General features: G+C 43.3%; 1 protein-coding gene across 4 annotated transcripts in view; it reads left to right on the top strand.

Annotated features, from left to right (window-relative positions):
* The first annotated feature begins 523 nt into the window (after positions 1–523).
* LOC109901740 (thrombospondin type-1 domain-containing protein 7A) overlaps positions 524–17,928 on the top strand; it is a 97,660-nt gene continuing 80,255 nt past the window's right edge. For 2 of the 4 annotated variants that reach the window (XM_031786704.1, XM_031786705.1), the window contains exon 1: positions 524–1,265. In XM_031786704.1, the coding sequence (XP_031642564.1) occupies positions 1,085–1,265 (181 nt within the window). In that variant the 5' untranslated portion in view covers positions 524–1,084. The remainder of the gene's footprint in view (positions 1,266–17,928) is intronic. The other 2 variants (XM_031786706.1, XM_031786707.1) reach the window with 1 other exon arrangement.

The following is a 17,928-nucleotide window of genomic DNA, read 5'->3' on the forward strand; positions in this document are numbered from 1 at the left end:
GTGAAGTTTGTCAAGTCTGTGTCACGCTTTTCAGTCTCAAAATAGAATGAAACGCCAACACACTAACCCAATAGATTATGTGCAAAGAGCCTGGAAATGATATTATGCACACCATGGTATTGTTCTGTTCTGTTCTGTTTTGAAGCACTGCAGTGCTATCTATAAGCCTAATACTCTACAACAGAAATAAAACCCAGTCACTCAACAATCTATATCTGCTTGATTTCGCTGATTGCTTTTACAACTCCCCCCTCTCTCTCTCACACAGTCTACACACACACACACACACACACACACACACACACACACACACACACACACACACACACACACACACACACACACACACACACACACACACACACACACACACACACACACACACACACACACACACACACACACACACATACTCCCCCCCCCCACCTATATCTCTTCCCTCTCTGCGCTGCACCCTCTGATCCTGGAAGCTGTGCTTGCAATAGCTCCTCTGCTCAATGTGAACATTGGTCTCCAGCTGTCCTCTCAGCGCTGCTCGCGAGGAGTGGAACAGAGGACGCGTCCGTCCCTGTGCCCTCGGCAAGAGAGGGACTGTGTGTGTAAAAAAGAGACGGAGCTGGAGCATGGACAGACAGAGAGAGAGAGAGAGAGAGCGAGAGAGTGAGTGAGCGAAAGAGAGCGAGAGAGAGAGGAAAGGAGGGGGGAGAGGAGAGGAGGTACCACTGCAGACGCACAGCCACTGTCACAGCTCCACAGCCAGAGGACAGAGAGCAGGAACGGCAGTGAACAGCAGCAGCACCAGAGAGCATGGAGGAGCAAGACTCTATCGTTCACCTGGACCTCTACCCTTCTCACTGACAACCTTCCTCTGGGAATACCCCGTGACGAGTGGAGTAGAGAAGAGAAGAGGAGGGAGATAGAGGACAAGGAGAGGACTCTCTTGATCTGCCCTTCAGGAGAGGAAGCACCAGTCCCTTACTCTAGTGGGACAAATCACACACTATTCTTTTTTTGTTGCTTGTCGGACCTGTGTAAGTCTTGGGCTATCTTTAATCTGCGGTCACCCTCTCGACTGTGTGGACTTATGTTGACCCTGGAGAGGACCATGGGGCTAGGGTGGAGGTGGAGGGGTGCAGGAGGGACCCCCAGCATAAGGACAGGGGGAAGCACCTTCCTCTGGGTGACAGTACTTCTGCTCTGTGGTACCTGGAGGGCTAACACACAGATGGTAGAGGACACCAAGTCTGTGTACTTCTGGGAAACAGGTACTGGACTCCTATTGTACTATGAGAGACTTAGGGTGAGATTGGTTGTTGTTTTGTACTGTTTGACTTTAATGGCGATCAGAATAAAGAATCTGCGATATTGAAGTCGAAGCAGAATATTGTGTTTCAAGGAGCATGTTTTCAATAGTCAATAGTCAATATGTATTCAGTATTGAAAAAGCTTGTGGACAAGACACTCAGCTTGGGCACGATATTCTCTGCTCTCATTTCCTCTCTGTGAACCTTTTGAAAATTAGAGCAGGTCTCAAGGTCCTTAAAACCCCCGTCATCTCATTACCTCATTTTCCCTGTCCCTTGCACTGGTCTCACAAGCTGATAGTTTGCACATTGTAACTGAAGTCTAGAAGTCTTGAATAGCACGCTATCATGGGAGAACGAGGCAGAGAACCATAAGAGAAATTCACGAGAAGTCTATTAGTAAATGCATTGAATTTGGCACCAAAAGCTGGCATGATCCATCTTGACTGAATGACTTACATTTCTGTCTCTTAGCTGAATTGGTGGTTGAGGTGTGTGGTTGCACGATAGCTTGATGATTGTATATGTGTTGGAGCACAATAGTAGACAACAAAAAAAATGGGGAGTTGATCGCAAACATGGAGATGAAATGGGATGGGTGGTTGCAGAGTGTTTTCTGATCACCTCTGGTATGAACAAGTGCAATGCATTAGTAATGTACGGCTCCTCTCACATAATTAGAAGATCTGAGCCAGGAATAATCATGCCCAGGGAGACTTGGCGCACTTACGTGTGCCTTTAAATATATATGGGCAAATCTCCTTGGCCTTCGAGGTGTTAGTTAACCATTCGCTTTCTCACCTCCCCCACCACCTCCCTCCCCCTCAAGGGACTAGATGAGGGGAAAATAACCCTCCCCCTTCCCAACCCACTGGACAGCTCAGCCCAGTGCCAGTCCTGAATCGATGGGATGTCGTTGTCTCTCGCGCTCCTGCATCTTTAAAGAGGATGTAGCTGAGTAAGGAGATTAAAGGAGTAGGGATTTACTCAAGAAAGAGGTTCCAGGGAGCAGCCCTGCCCTAAGAAATGGAGCGTCAGGGGCTAGATCTTTCCCAGTGTAGATCATTACGATTACACCACTCTCCCACGCTACTGCACCGCTCTCTCCCACGCTACACACACACACACACACCTGCACAAGCACAAGAAAGCAAACACACACACACACACACAAACACACACATTCCTCATACTGCCTATAGCCACATGGCTTTAGGTCTGTGCTGTGATATGTAACCCTCTGTTAGGAGGTTTTCTGATCTTCCTAACTAAAGGAAGACTATTGATTTTAGGATAGAAGTTTGTATATATGTATATTTTTCAATTTTTCCTCTTTGGTTTGGCAATGCCACAGAGCTTGGAGAAAACCTACAGTAGAGCAATTTATTTCTGGGATTTCAAGCACTTTTTATCATCCTTGTGGCTCAGTTGTTGGAGCATGGTGCTTGCAAGGCCAGGGTTGTGAGTTCAATTCCCACTTGGGGACCAGTATAAAAAATGTACGCACTCACTACTGTTAGTCGTTGTGAATAAGAGTGTCTGCTAAATGACTCAAATGTCATATCTTTGCATTTCAGCTCTTTTCATAAAATATGATTATGTTTGTGCACATTTCAGTGAGTGCAGTCAGTGGAGGGAATATTCTGGTGGCAAATGCTGCTGTGATGTTTGCATAATGATGAGTTACTGAAAGACAGCCCTGTCTTCAAACTATAGGGAATTGGCTCACGTTGCTTTTATTGGCTTCTATGAAAATATGATCTATGTTTAGAGGTGCAGAGAACTCAGGGATATTTCCCTCTGGAAGGTTCTATTTAAATGACAAAAGTGAAAACAGGCACTGGCTGCCAACAGGCTTGATAATGATGTTATTGAAGAAGATAAGGTTGATGATGACAGTGATGATGAGGTGAAAGAGGAGGAGCAACCTGTTGAGAATAAGTTTGATGATGAGAGTGAAGATGAGGTGAAGGAGGAGGAGCAACCTGTTGAGAATAAGGTTGATGAAGGCAATGATGATGAGGTGAAGGAGGAGGAGCAACCTGTTGAGAATAAGGTTGATGAAGGCAATGATGATGAGGTGAAGGAGGAGGAGCAACCTGTTGAGAATAAGGTTGATGAAGGCGATGATGATGACGATTATTATATTGATGTGGATGATAATGAGGAGATTGTGAAAGAGTAGAGGGATGATATGGTAAAGTATAGTAGTGTTACAAGCCTTGAAGAGATCCTTGGAGGGTTTATGGCTCTCTATCACACAGTTACTGCTATCCTCTCTATCGCTCACTTACACACACACACACACACACACACACACACACACACACACACACACACACACACACACACACACACACACACACGCACACACACACACACACACACACACACACACACACACACACACACACACACACACACACACACACACACACACACACACACACACACACACACACACACAGTGGGTGGAATTCCTTTCGCAGTTTGGTGCTGTGTGCGCTTCATTAGTTTCCGTTAGTGGAGTGGCAGTACTGCTGTAGTCTGTAGGGTGGAGCTGTCAGGATTGCACCAGCATGTCTGCCCATCAGAGGCCAAGGCAATTATCAGTGTGTGTACAGTGTGACTGTGGGTCACATTCAAGGCCAGAGATCAACCTGGAGTACACACCTCCACAGCAAATGAGGCTTTTGTACTACGCTACCCCACTGCTTGGACTCTCACTCTGACACCATGGGATTTAAATGGGGATACTCCAACTGTCCTGTCTTGTACTGGTATGACACCATCAAACCAACAGTGTTTGGTGTGACTCTTCCAATGTGAAGAGAAATCTTCATTTGTGACATCATATCAAATATTCACCAATATTATTTGAATACCACTAATCAATTTGTAATGATGTAGTAATGCAGTTGGCAAATGTCCTGCTGTGTTGTAGGGAAGCATGAATACATTACAAAGGGCTCCTGAGTGGCTCAGCGGTCTAAGGCACTGCATCTCAGTGCTAGAGGCATCACTACAGACCCTGGTTCAATCCCGGGCTGTATCACAGCTGGCTGAGATTGGGAGTCCCATAAGGCAGCTCAGAATTTGCCCAGTGTCGTCCGAGTTAGGGGAGGGTTTGGCTGGGGTAGGCCGTCACTGTAAAATAAGAATTTGTTCTTAACTAACTTGCCTAGTTAAATAAAGGTAAAAAAAAACATTGACAATGACAGTAGAGATGTTCACCAGAGTGGTTCAGAACCATTCTCTGTGTTACAGCACAACTCAGCACGAGAGCCTGATGCATCTCCAACATTCCCCTTCTCCAGGTCCTAATCTGCCATTGGGAAACAGATTATTCAGATTACGTAGGCATCGTCCCTGACTTCTGATCATCCCAATCCCTTTTAACCAGACTGGCTCCCTCTCTCTGGCCAACTCATGGTTTACACCACGTTTTCCTCCCTTAGACCTATTAGCCACGTCATGGTTATCGCTAATTCTGCTAATTGATTTGAACTGCCCCCCCCGCAGTGTCAAACAATAGGAAACATTTGAGTCATCATCTTATAAAGTGATTATAAAGTCATTCACAATGCTTTATAAACAAGTATAATAGACTACCGAGACGGTATTAGCTGTTGATAACAGCTAACATGTCAAAGCAGTAGTTCAATGTATTTGGATATGCAATGATTGCCACAGATTTTGGGTTGACAATTAGGCTATTTTTGTTATATTTTACTGTCAAAATTGGGTTTTTTCAATAGAGATTCATTTGCCTTTGTCTGTATGTGCACTAATATTATATATAGGCCAAATGAAATTGGTGCTAATTCACCACCTGAAGAAGTGGAAGCTCAAAACACATTAGCTACACTGAGTGTACAAAAACCTTAGGAACGCCTGCTCTTTCCATGACATAGACTGACCAGGTCAAACCCATATCAGATATCTTGACTGTAAAACAGCTTTGAGCTCAGTAATGATCGTTGAGAAATAAAAAGCTGAGACCCTCTCTTTAATATGGAAAACAAATTGCTTGTTGTTGTTTTTTTCACCGCAATTGCATTTTGAAATGTCATGCAATCGCGAGGGGCACACGATGGGGGAGAGAGAGTGTGAGAGGCTCGCTGATTACAGCAACCGGCGCCAGCGAAACAGGCAGGCACAGCTGCAGGGCAGACACGTTTATGACAGGAATCGTGAGGATAATGCACTTTACTGTTGAACAAATTCCTGGTTTTAGCCACCTGACAAATAGGATGTTTTGATTGCGGTGACCAGCTAGATGCTAGAATCTGCATCTCACACCAGTGCGACCCATTTTGAACTCACACAGCCAAGTCAAAGGTTGCAAAATGGAGTCCTGCCTATAGGCCTACAGACGACACCGTTGGCCCGCCTCACAACCACTTGTGTCACTATGGGGGTTTCTAGGAAGGAAATGTAGATGTGCATGTCTATCTGTGAATGTTTGTTGACCTTGCAACTCAAAAGACAAATGAACCAAGTAGCCCACTACTCAATTTCTAGTGTTGTGGACATACTGTAGCTACTGTATGTGTAACCATGATGCTGGACTGATGTCATCGCTCAATGAGATGGGCCAGTGTGAAGAGCACTGACAGGCCATTGTTACTGAATACATTTCCACCTAACGATGGCTCCAGCAGTGAGGGATGTCACCTGACCTAGCTGTTAGCGGCTCTCCCAGTCCCAACCACCTGCTATGACAACATACACTATATATACAAAAGTATGTGGACACCCTTTCAAATCAGTGGATTTGGCTATTTCAGCCAGACCTGTTGCTGACAGATATATACAATAGAACACACAGCCATGCAATCTCCAAAGACAAACATTGGCAATAGAATGGCCTTACTGAAGAGCTCAGTGACTTTCAACGTGGCACCGTCATAGGATGCCACCTTTCCAACGAGACAGTTCGTCAAATTTCTTCCCCGGGCAACTGTAAGTGCTGTTATGTGAAGTGAAAACGTCTAGGAGCAACAACGGCTCAGCAAAGTGGTAGGCCACACAAGCTCACAGAGCTGAACCGCCGAGTGCTGAAGCGCATAGCGTGTAGAAATTGTCTGTCCTCGGTTGCAACACTCACTACCAAGATTCAAACTGTCTCTGGAAGCAACATCAGCACAAGAACTGTTCGCCGGGAGCTTCATGAAATCGGTTTCCATTGACGAACAGCCCGCATACATACCTAAGATCATCATGCACAATTCCAAGCGTTAGCTGGAGTGGTGTAAAGCCGCCATTGGACTCCAGAGCAGTGGTAACGTGTTCTCAGGAGTGATGAATCATGCTTCACCTTCTGGTGCAAGGAGAACTTTACCTGCTTGAATGCATAGTGCCAACTGTGAAGTTTGGTGGAGGATGAATAATGGTCTGGGGCTGTTCTTCATGGTTCGGCCCCTTAGTTCCAGTGCATGGAAATCTTAACGCTAAAGCATACAATGACACTCTAGACGATTCTATGCTTCCAACTTTGTGGCAACAGTTTGGGGATGGCTTGTTTGGCGAAGGCCCCCATGCACAAAGCGAGGTCCATACAGAAATGTTTTGTCGAGATTGGTGTGGAAGAACTTGACTGGCCTGTACAAAGCTCTGACCACAACCCCATTGAACACCTTTGGGACGAATTGGAACACTGACTGCGAGCCAGGCCTAATCGCCCAACATCCATGCCCGACCTCACTAACGCTCTTGTGGTTGACTGGAAGTTTTCCCCTGCAACAATGTTCCAATATGTAGTGGGAAGCCTCCCCAGAAAAGTGGAGGCTGTTATAGCAGCAATGGGGGGACCAACTGCATATTAATGCCCATGATTTTGGAATGAGGTGTTCGACGAGCAGGTGTCCACATACTTTTGGTCATGTAGTGTAGTACGTATTAGAGTGAACAGCCTGCCTGGAAAGCATATGCGGGAAAAGGTCAGAAGCTCAATACCATAACCTAAGGTCATTATCATGGTCAAACAAGCGCGCATGTCCCACTCTCCCAGACTTCCACTAGACCAGGGTAATTCAAACCCGGGCCAAGATCCATAGAGCGACTGGTGTTCTTCCTTCCTCTCTATTCAGGATCTGACTCAGACCTCGGAATCCAGGAGAGTGGACTATCTGGCCAATCAATTAAGAAATCAATCAGTCAATCAATGAACTGTCAGGAAAAAAAACTGCAGTACTGAAAAAACTTTAAGGCCTGGTTTTTAATAGCCTTGTGCTATCATCTGAATGTACAGTGTTAGAGATCGACATGCGCCTTCTGGCAGGAAACAAGCCCACGTCTAGCTGCCACAGTAAGAGATGCTGTCTGGAGATGTGGCCATGGGGGATATCTCTGGCAACATCCCAATTGAATGTATCCCTATGGAGCCCAGCTTCATTTTAGTGACTGCATTTTAATATGACCCATGTTGACTCTCATTACGATAGTACCTGGGGGCATACCAGCTTCTGCGATAGAATTGGCTGGCCACTCTTTAAGACCCATAGCAACAGGCTGCATATTTAGGCCATGAATAAATTAAGGTGATTTCCTTGGGAGTTGGAGATTGTGGCATGCAAGTGTTTTTCTTGTATATTCCATTTTTCAGTTTGCATCTAATGGGCGATAACTGAAGCAATAGGGTGTGACCGGTCTCACATCCAGATTGGAAACTGAGCACTCAGCAGCACTGCAGCCCACGGTGTATTTATATTTCTGGAGAGCGGCAACAACAGCAATGCAATTTACACACAGCGTCAGCAGATTTCTGCCTTTGAAAGGGAGGGTGAAACGTTTCAAAGTTTCGTTTCAAGACGAGTGGTTTGGGGTTGATTTCAAGATCCAAGCTGTTTTGCCCCAGTTGTAACATTCGTAACAGCACCTTTGAACTCTACAGTTATTTCATCACATAGAAACTTGTTTGATGATAAGAGATTCATAGAGACCCGGGAGTATACTTTGCACTGTGATCAAAATCTCTTCTTTTGACCCACACTGGGAGGTAAATCTTCACCTATATGTTGCATGAGCAAATTAAGCCGTATCCTAAAGTTGTCCGGTTCCACGTAGATGCAGCAGTGTGCAGGCCAGGGAGCACAAGAGTTTGTTTAAAGGTAGACTCAACGAAATGGCGTTGCCACGAGCAGCTCTACGGAGATTGTGATGAGCGAGGTGCAAGACTTCGCTCTCACACGGTCACACACAGTATCTGCGCATGTGCAAGCGTTCGCTTCGCCGGTTCGCTTCACAGCGTAGTGGCCACGGACCCAAAACAACGGAGAAGTTGAGCCTCACGCTTCAACGCTCTTACTTGTTGCGGAAATAGACCCACTATGTTATGTACTTTCTGCATATACGTCATATCGCTGAGTCTACCTTTAATCTAGAGTTTACACTAAAACCTGATCATTACTGATATAACGATGCAGGCCGGGATTACAGATTACACTTTATCCCCAAAACTGTATTTATAGTGATTTAAGAGGATTTGCACATTTACACCATATTCTGCAATATTCCAACGGCTCACAACATATGATATTTAGATGGTTGCTAGGTCATAAATGTATTTAATGTGTGTTTACTGGTATTTATTACTTTCTATATAGTAGTGTATATAGTGTATTTGTATGGTGAGAGTAAGCAGATGAATGGTAATACTAGAGGATAAATTGTGGGATATTATAGAATTCTGATGAAAGTCTATCCCTTCACTGCTGTTTAAGCTCTATCGCTTTAAAGGGATGAGTGTATGATTGAATAGACCAACCTACACTTTCCTATTAATCTTCTCAAGTGCCCCTTCAAAGACGAGGAGGGAAGACAGGCGACGAGGGGGACACATTGTGCTGGGACATAGGGTCGTGTCCTCCCAGTGCCTTGACTGACAACTACTTCAGCCATACTGGGTCAAAGCAGAAACATGGTGAACTCTTCTCATTCAGTCAGTGGATACGTTGGGGGAAACATGCTATTTACACTCTGGGAGTGGCATTCAATACCGACTGTCATCTCCTGTGGGAAGCAATAAGGCAGCTTCAGTGGGTTGAGAGGAGAATGGGCTCTCTGAGAGCGAGCAGTGACATTTACTTTAGATGAGAAGAGTTTCTAGTCCACACAGCTCTGATCTGCTGATGGTAATAAAGGCATACTGTGGAGAAGTGGAGAAATATCCATCCATCCACTCATCCATCCATCCATCCACTCATCCACTCATCCATCCATCCATCCATCCATCCATCCATCCATCCATCCATCCATCCATCCATCCATCCATCCATCCACTCATCCATCCACTCATCCATCCATCCATCCATCCACTCATCCATCCATCCATCCATCCATCCATCATCCATCCATCCATCCATCCATCCATCAACTCATCCATCCATCCATCCACTCATCCATCCATCCATCCATCCATCCACTCATCCATCCATCCATCCATCCATCACTCAATCCACCCATCCATCCATCCATCAACTCATCCATCCATCCATCCACTCATCCATCCATCCATCCATCCATTCATCACTCAATCCACCCATCCCTCAGCTCTGCTCAGTTGTATTACCTCAGGATGAGCACGACTTGTATGTTCATTGTATTGGAATGTGGTGGGAAATGTAGTTTTAGTTCTGTGGTGGGTTCATTTACCGCATTGGCTGTATCATACCTCATCATAGGCCCAGCGATGTACCATATTTGATTACGTTTTTATACGTTTCTGTTGGTTTCGGTTTTACTTGCCTTATTTGTATCATGTTACCAATGACGTGATGGAAATGTAATTGAAAATCTATTCTTTGCTAGGCTGTAGCATGCAATGAATATACAAAGTAATGAAGGTCTACTATATTGCACAAGATACTATTTGCTTTCATTATCGCAATGATCCCAGGGTGAATTAATATACTTCTCCGTGTAATCATGTGTAAATACAGATTGATTTAATCTATGGTAGGGGAATCATACACCACAAGCCTCCTGGGTCAGACATTGCATGAGAATGAAGGACTATCTCAGCTGCCGCCTGGAATATGATGATAATATGGTTACCAGTGAGAACCACATGCATGCATTACACATGTATTACACAATAATTGCACAGTATCTAGTACTGAAGTGTTGCTTTGCATATTGGTTTTAAGTGTTGAGGTAGGATGCTGAAAGGTCCGTCAAGTGGTTAACTGACAACAATTGTCAGTTCTCAAGTGGTACTGTAGCTCTAACCGGACCATAGCTAGCAGATCCCTTATGCTTAAAAAACACTCTGCAATATACAGTATAACCCAGTTGGGCCTCTGTTTAGCCACTCTTTAACCTTGTCTTGGTGATACTGGGACATGAATCCCTGGCCATCTATCTCTTTTAAGATGGTGTTTGTACAGGAAGAGCTGTTGGTGTCTGAGATTTGAGGCTTGTAGGGTCCTTCCCCACAGTACTACCATCTTTAATGTCAATTTCACACATGCATGGGCTAATCACTTGTGACAATCCCTTGGATTAGAGCGAAGACAGCAGATGGCCCCAGGCAGAGCAGAGCAGAGCCATGGCGGGGCAGGGCAGGGCAGGGCAGGGCAGGAGGGATCTGCTAGCTAGATCCCTCCTCTGGCTTCTCCACTCGTTCACTCTAATTCTCTGGTATCCATTCATTTATAAATCTACAGTGTCTATTCTGCATGGCTGATTTGTTGTTCTTTCTTGAGATTTTTCTCCTCCGTAATCCCTCCATCCATCTATCCATCCATCCGTCCATCCATTCAACTGTCAATGTGTTCGGGAGCTGGCAGCCTTTCCACCACCTCCTCCTCCTCCTCCTCCTCCTCTCCTTTTCCTCTATTAATCCATCCATTCTCTCTGTTTCCACACTCCTTCTTTCCTGGCTAACGTGGGTGTTGGGCATGTGGCCAGGACTCACGCATGGCACTTCACACCAGGTCTCTGGCATTTGCTCACACACATGCTCTACCATACGTGCATGTACGCGTGCATGCACACACGTGCACTAGCAACTCTACATTCACACTTATAGAGAGATGCGTTCACTGGCTTTTGTGCCTCGAACCCCTTTGCTAATAGCTCATGCATGGGGTTCAGGAATGCAGGAAGAGTATTCCTGTAGATCACACCTCCACGTATAGCTCACTACAAACACGTGATGGATTCAGGGTGAGGGATCTGCTATTTTCTGTTCTCTCCCTTTATTTTCTCCCTCTGTTTTTCACGGATATTTCCAGAACATTGTTACAGTAACTTGGTGTAACTAGATTTTTATGGATTTCTTCAAAAGTTCTACACTTAAAGTTGCATGAATGATCAGAGAGTGTTATGAAAAGAGGCTTAGGGCTCAACCAACATTTAAAACAATTATTCCAGTGTTGAAGGGGAACTATCTGTGGGATTAATATGAACTGAAATGATGTATCAGATAATCATTTTCAATTATCTTGGTGTATTTCTTTGCTCTTATTTTTCATATTAGAGAAATATAACATAACATTGTGATTACACAGCCTAAGCAGCAAAATAATTGTTTGCTTCTCTCTCCTATCAAAACATTCACTGTGCTATCAGACCATCTGCAAATTAAACTTTGTCATCTTTTGGCGGTTTGGAGAATCGGAACCTGTTAGACTCAGGAATCACATACAGTTGAAGTTTACATACACTTAGGTTGGAGACGTTAAAACTATTTTTCTTTTTACATTTTCAACCACTTCACAAATGTCTTGTTAACAAACTATAGTTTTGGCAAGTCGGTTAGGACATCTACTTTATGCAGGACACAAATCATTTTTTCAACAATTGTTTACAGACAGATTATTTCACTTATAATTCACTGTATCACAATTCCAGTGGGTCAGACGTTTACATACACTAAGTTGACTGAGCCTTTAAACAGCTTGGAAAATTACAGAAAATTATGTCATGGCTTTAGAAACTTCTGATAGGCTAATTGACATAATTTGAGTAAATTAGAGGTGTACCCGTGGATGTATTTCACCTTCAAACTCAGTGCCTTCAAACTCAGTTTCACCTTCAAACTCTACCTTCAAACTCAGTTTCACCTTCAAACTCTACCTTCAAACTCAGTGCCTCTTTGCGTGACATCATGGGAAAATCAATATCCAAATGCCTGAAGGTACCAAGTTTGTCTGTACAAACAATAGTACGCAAGTATAAACACCATAGGACCATGCAGTTGTCATACCTCTCAGGAAGGAGATGTGTTCTGTCTCCTAGAGATGAACGTACTTTGATGCGAAAAAGTGCAAATCAATCCCAGAACAACAGCAAAGGACCTTGTGAAGATGCTAGAGGAAACAGGTACCAAAGTATCTATCCACAGTAAAACAAGTCCTATATGGACATAACCTGAAAGGCAACTCAGCAAGGTAGAAGCCACTGCTCCAAAACTGCCATAAAAAAAGCCAGACAACAGTTTGCAACTACACATGGGGACAAAGATTGTAATTTTTGCAGAAATGTCCTCTGGTCTGAAGAAACAAAAAATAACTGTTTGGCCGTAATGTCCATCGTTATGTTTGGAGGAAAAAGGGGGAGGCTTGCAAGCCGAAGAACACCATCCCAACCGTGAAGCACGGGGGTGGCAGCATCATGTTGTGGGGGTGCTTTGCTGCAGGAGGGACTGGTGCACTTCACAAAATAGATAGCATCATGAGAAGGAAAAGTATGTGGATATATTGAAGCAACATCTCCAGACATCAGTCAGGAAGTTAAAGCTTGGTCGCAAATGGATCTTCCAAATGGACAATGACCCCAAGCATACTACCAAAGTTGTGGCAAAATGGCTTAAGGACAACAAAGTCAAGGTATTGGAGTGGCCATCACAAAGCCCTGACCTCAATCCTATAGAAAATGTGTGGGCAGAACTGAAAAAGCGTGTGTGAGGAAGGAGGCCTACAAACCTGACACAGTTACACCAATTCTGTCAGGAAGAATGGGCCAAAATTCACCCAACGTATTGTCGGAAGCTTGTGGAAGGCTACCTGAAGTGTTTGACCTGCGTTAAACAATTTAAAGGCAATGCTACCAAATACTAATTGAGTGTATGTAAACTTCTGACCCAATGGGAATGTGATGAAAGAATAAAAGCTGAAATAAATGATTCTCTCTATTATTATTCAGACATTTCACATTCTTAAAATAAGGTGGTGATCCTAACTGACCTAAGACATGGAATTCTTACTAGGATTAAATGTCTGAAATTGTGGAAAAACTGAGTTTAATATATTTGGCTAAGGTGTATGTAAACTTCCAACTTCAACTGTATTTTACACACATTATGCACACAAACCAGTGAAACCACAACAATTTGCTATTGGCACAATGAAAAACCTTTATTAGAAGGTATCCTTTGTGTTGTCGCTACACAGGCCTCTATGAGAGGTCATGAAGCAAACCTGCAGCCAGGCATCACAGGGCACAGTAATTCATCATGGCACATTTGACCTCTCTAGAATCTTTAAGGAAATCCTCTTGAATGTGCCACAGGGTTTTCTCACTATACCCTCTTCTGTCATATAAGCAGTTTGCCTCACTTGTCTATGGTAAATGATAACTTGTTATTTTGGATATCTGATTTGATTGTTTTGTCCGTTCTACAATGATACAAGTGGCTATTATTGTCAATAATAACTTGGACAATGAGATAATGAGGGACGACATGAGTTGGTGCTGACCTCTGTGATGACATTTGTCACGGAGACATGGACCAAACACGACTGATTACAAGGTTGAGGCCTTTTTTTTTATCCACTAATGTCCTGGCTATTAAACCATCTGTACCTGTCATATGTCTCCAGTGAGCATCACCATTGCAATTCCATTCCATTCATCACCTCTGAACTCTCAGCTGGTTGGTTATTAGAGATATCAAACAATACTGGACCTTTAGTCATTTATTTGAACTACAAATCTTGCGTCTTTCACCATGCCTCCATCTGTGCCTTCATCTGGGCTCGGAAATAAGACATCCCGAGCCCTCTGTACCCGAAACCTCCCTCCATTTCTATATGTCATAATGTCTATATGTCACATTTCTATATGTCATTATCCTAATCAAGTGCTGGCTCTACGAATCCACACTCAGTCCTCCCACTCCATTCCCATCTCTCCCTGTATTCATCTCTCTGGTTGGTGGATCTGTGGCGGGCGGCAAGGCTGAGCGGCTGGGCTTTAATGAAGATTGTGTTTTTCCAGAGAGGTTCCGGTGGGATTACACAGCTGTCACAGCTGTCAGTCATTCCTCCACCCCTTCTGGAGCTGCTGGAAAGCTGTAGCCATGGCAACAGTGATATGGCGACTGCTTTATGTGATGACGTAAACCCCTCGCACCTGTACCTGTTAAATTCTGGCTCCCTGTTGTAGAGTGGTAGTGCAGACCCACAGTTTAGACTGCTTCATGGCAAGACAGAGAGTCGAGAGCTTGACTATATAAGTTCCATCTGTAAAAAGATGATTCTGAGATAATTGGCTTTAACGTTCCTGAAGCCTCATTGACTTGAATGGTGTCAGCAATTTTTACATTGTATTCATTTCTACTTAACAACATGAATTAGAGTACTTATAATACTATATAGGTAGAGAACATTGAACAGAACAAGGCTATATCAATAAATACATTTTGATTTATTAAATGCTGATAGTCCCAAGCTCTTGTAGTTTAACTTTTTTCAAATCTGTTATTTAGCAGAAAGTAATAGCTTTACCGCAGTAGAAAACAAAGTATCATGAGCAATATTATTTAAAATAAGCGGTAGTGACAATAACAGTGCAAAACAATCAACACAGCATCAAACAAAAAATACTTAAAAGAGAAGGGCTGTTTCTTCTCTTCCTCAGTTTAACAGAACACAGACAGGTTTGAGCGTGTGCGTGTGTGCCTGCGTGAGTGCATGAGTGTGTGCATGCATTTGTGTGTGTGTGTGTGTGTGTGTGTGTACACGTGCGACCACATTGCATTATATATGTGTGCAAAATCTAGGTCAGTCCTGCTGCTGTTGTACCCCACTGGTGAACCCTCGGGTGAGACTATTGCAAATCTGAAGGGGCTGGGGCGGGGGGAGGGGGGGGGGGGTATGTGTGTGGTTGTTGCATGTGGACACATCCTTTCATCTGTCCCCCACCGCCGCCGCCATTAAAAATAGATGTTTTCCACTGATAACACATCTAAATCAGTGTAAGAAGGCACTGGATCAGCACTATACCGCTATTGCACTCCATTAAAGAAAGTCTGGTTTGGATAGAATCTTACCCTGGCCAATGGCAATTTTCAGAGGATTAATATCATTGAAGCCCTCTCTTCCATGGTCAGAGCTTCTCTGGTTGACTGCCCGAACCCTAGTGTGAAGCACTTTGGCCGAAGGACCCCACTGCATCTGGTATTTACATGATCACAGACTGGAGAGGAGATACCATGTGGGGGAGAGAGAAGAGTGGGGTGGAGAGACAGGGAGGGAGTGGAGAGAGATGGAGGGAAGGAAACAAGAGAGAGGTGGAGGAAAAAGGAGAGATACAGTATGCAGAGAAACACTGTAAAAAAATTGATCAACCTAAAAAAAAAGACTTCCTGGTTACAAGTAAATAAGTTAGGTTTTCTCAATTGAAAATACTACATTTGTTGAAACCGAATACTTTATGTGATTCAATGCCAACTGTTTTATTTTATTATTACCAAAGTATATCTGAAGTTGCAACCTATTTCTTTCAACACTTACTTTTCCCCTTTGTTTAAACCTAATAAATAACTAAATTAAATATAACCCATTTTTTCATCTTGTTCCAAGTTCACTTTTTAGTTTAGAATAAGCTATCCAAATGCCCTCAATTGGGATACAAGCAATTAAATAAATTCCCTATCAAACAAGAAATTAAGTTTGTTCCATAAATATAAATAATATTTCCATATTCTCTACACAAGACTGTCACATTTAGCTACAACAAGATCACAACCAAACATTTCCTACCTTATCTTTAGTATCACATGCACTTTGTTTTTCCTTTGAAAGGTTTCATTGTTGCATTTCCTTTAAAAACAGCTCATATGTTTGTACATCATTTTATACACGTAAAAACATCACAAAAGCATAAAAACAGCATTTGAATATTACATTTAAATGAGTTCAAAAGAACATGTTGTTAAAAACAATAGGAACAACCATGAATAAAAGTACTTTATCTTGTAAACCCCACACCCCCCACACACATCAAATCCTGTAAAAACCATGTCAAATGTGTACAAATGATTAAACAAAGGTAAAACATGTTAAAAAGTCACATTGTTAAAAGGCTGTCTTTGGTCCTTTGTACAGGAACGGGGTGAGTCCTTATCAAATTCGCCTCCTCCTGCTCCTCTGAGTCAATTACCGTCCTGTCCTTTGGGGCCCAGAAGAGATCCCTCCCCTAGGCGCCGCAGCGCTGTCAGGCCATGGCCTTGAGTGTTGTGGGGACCCTTCGCACTTACGCAATTATCATTACAGATGCTGACAAGGTAGATTAAATGTTTGAGTGAGGAATACAATATACTAGATGAACTGGAATTACATGTACTCTCACGTTGGGCAAAAAGAACAATCTGAAAGTCACACCCCTAATATGCCACGCCTCAAACTCTTCTGATAGGCTGCCGCCACTACATTATCCCACCGCTGTTAGAACCTTTATTCAATTTTAAAAAATCACGTTCATCTGTCGAATTAGTTATCTGATTTCAGACAAATTTAATAGAATAGGTTGAACGAACTAAAGCGTCATTTTCAAATCATTCCAATCAGTCAAAGCACTTCAGATGAACAGCAGCGTCGTCCCATTTTTTACAGTGTAGAAAGATGGACCAAGCTGTTGCTAGAGGAAACCAGGAGAGAGATAGGATTTTTTTGTATTATTTATTTTAGTCTTTTTTTCTTTAAAAAACTGTGATTTAAAAGAAAAAAAGGCATTTTCTTAAAATGGCATATTGTTGGTTAAGGGCTTGTAAGTGAGCATTTCACTGTAAGGTCTACACCTGTTGTATTCGGTGCATGTGACAAATACAATTGGATTTGATTTGATTTGAAAGAGAGAGGAGGAGAAAGAGAATCAGTAGTGGAGAGGGAAGAGAGAGAGGCTATCCCCAGTGGCATCAATTCCCTTCAACTGCGCCACTATCTCTATGAAATGAATTGGTTATCATCAAAGGCTTAAGTCTATTGCATGGGAACAGCCTGTATTAACCTTTAAGGGTGCATGACATTATAATACTCAGTTGTCTGAGTGGATTTCACATGCCCCTCACGTACGATCTATCTCGTCTGGGGTACCTTTGTTTTTAGAGTGAGAAAGAGAAAGAGAGCGAAAGCAGCAGACAGCGGGAGAGAGAAGGATAGAAGGAGAGAGAAAGAGAGAGTCAGGGAGAAAGATGGAGAGAGTGCAGAGAGAAAGTGAAACGCGAGTGACAGACATTCAGATAGAGAGAGAGAGGAGAGAGAAGATAGTAAGAGAACGAGGGAGAAAGAAGAGCGGAGAAGTAGCTACAGATGACCCTTGTGAAAACGGATGCAGAATCTCAGGATGGAATAATGTGGCGAGGGGAATAATATGACTTCCTAAGTCCAGGCTGCTG

This window comes from Oncorhynchus kisutch, linkage group LG13 (genome assembly GCF_002021735.2).
Source record: "Oncorhynchus kisutch isolate 150728-3 linkage group LG13, Okis_V2, whole genome shotgun sequence".
In the NCBI taxonomy this organism is placed as follows: Eukaryota; Metazoa; Chordata; class Actinopteri; order Salmoniformes; family Salmonidae; genus Oncorhynchus; species Oncorhynchus kisutch.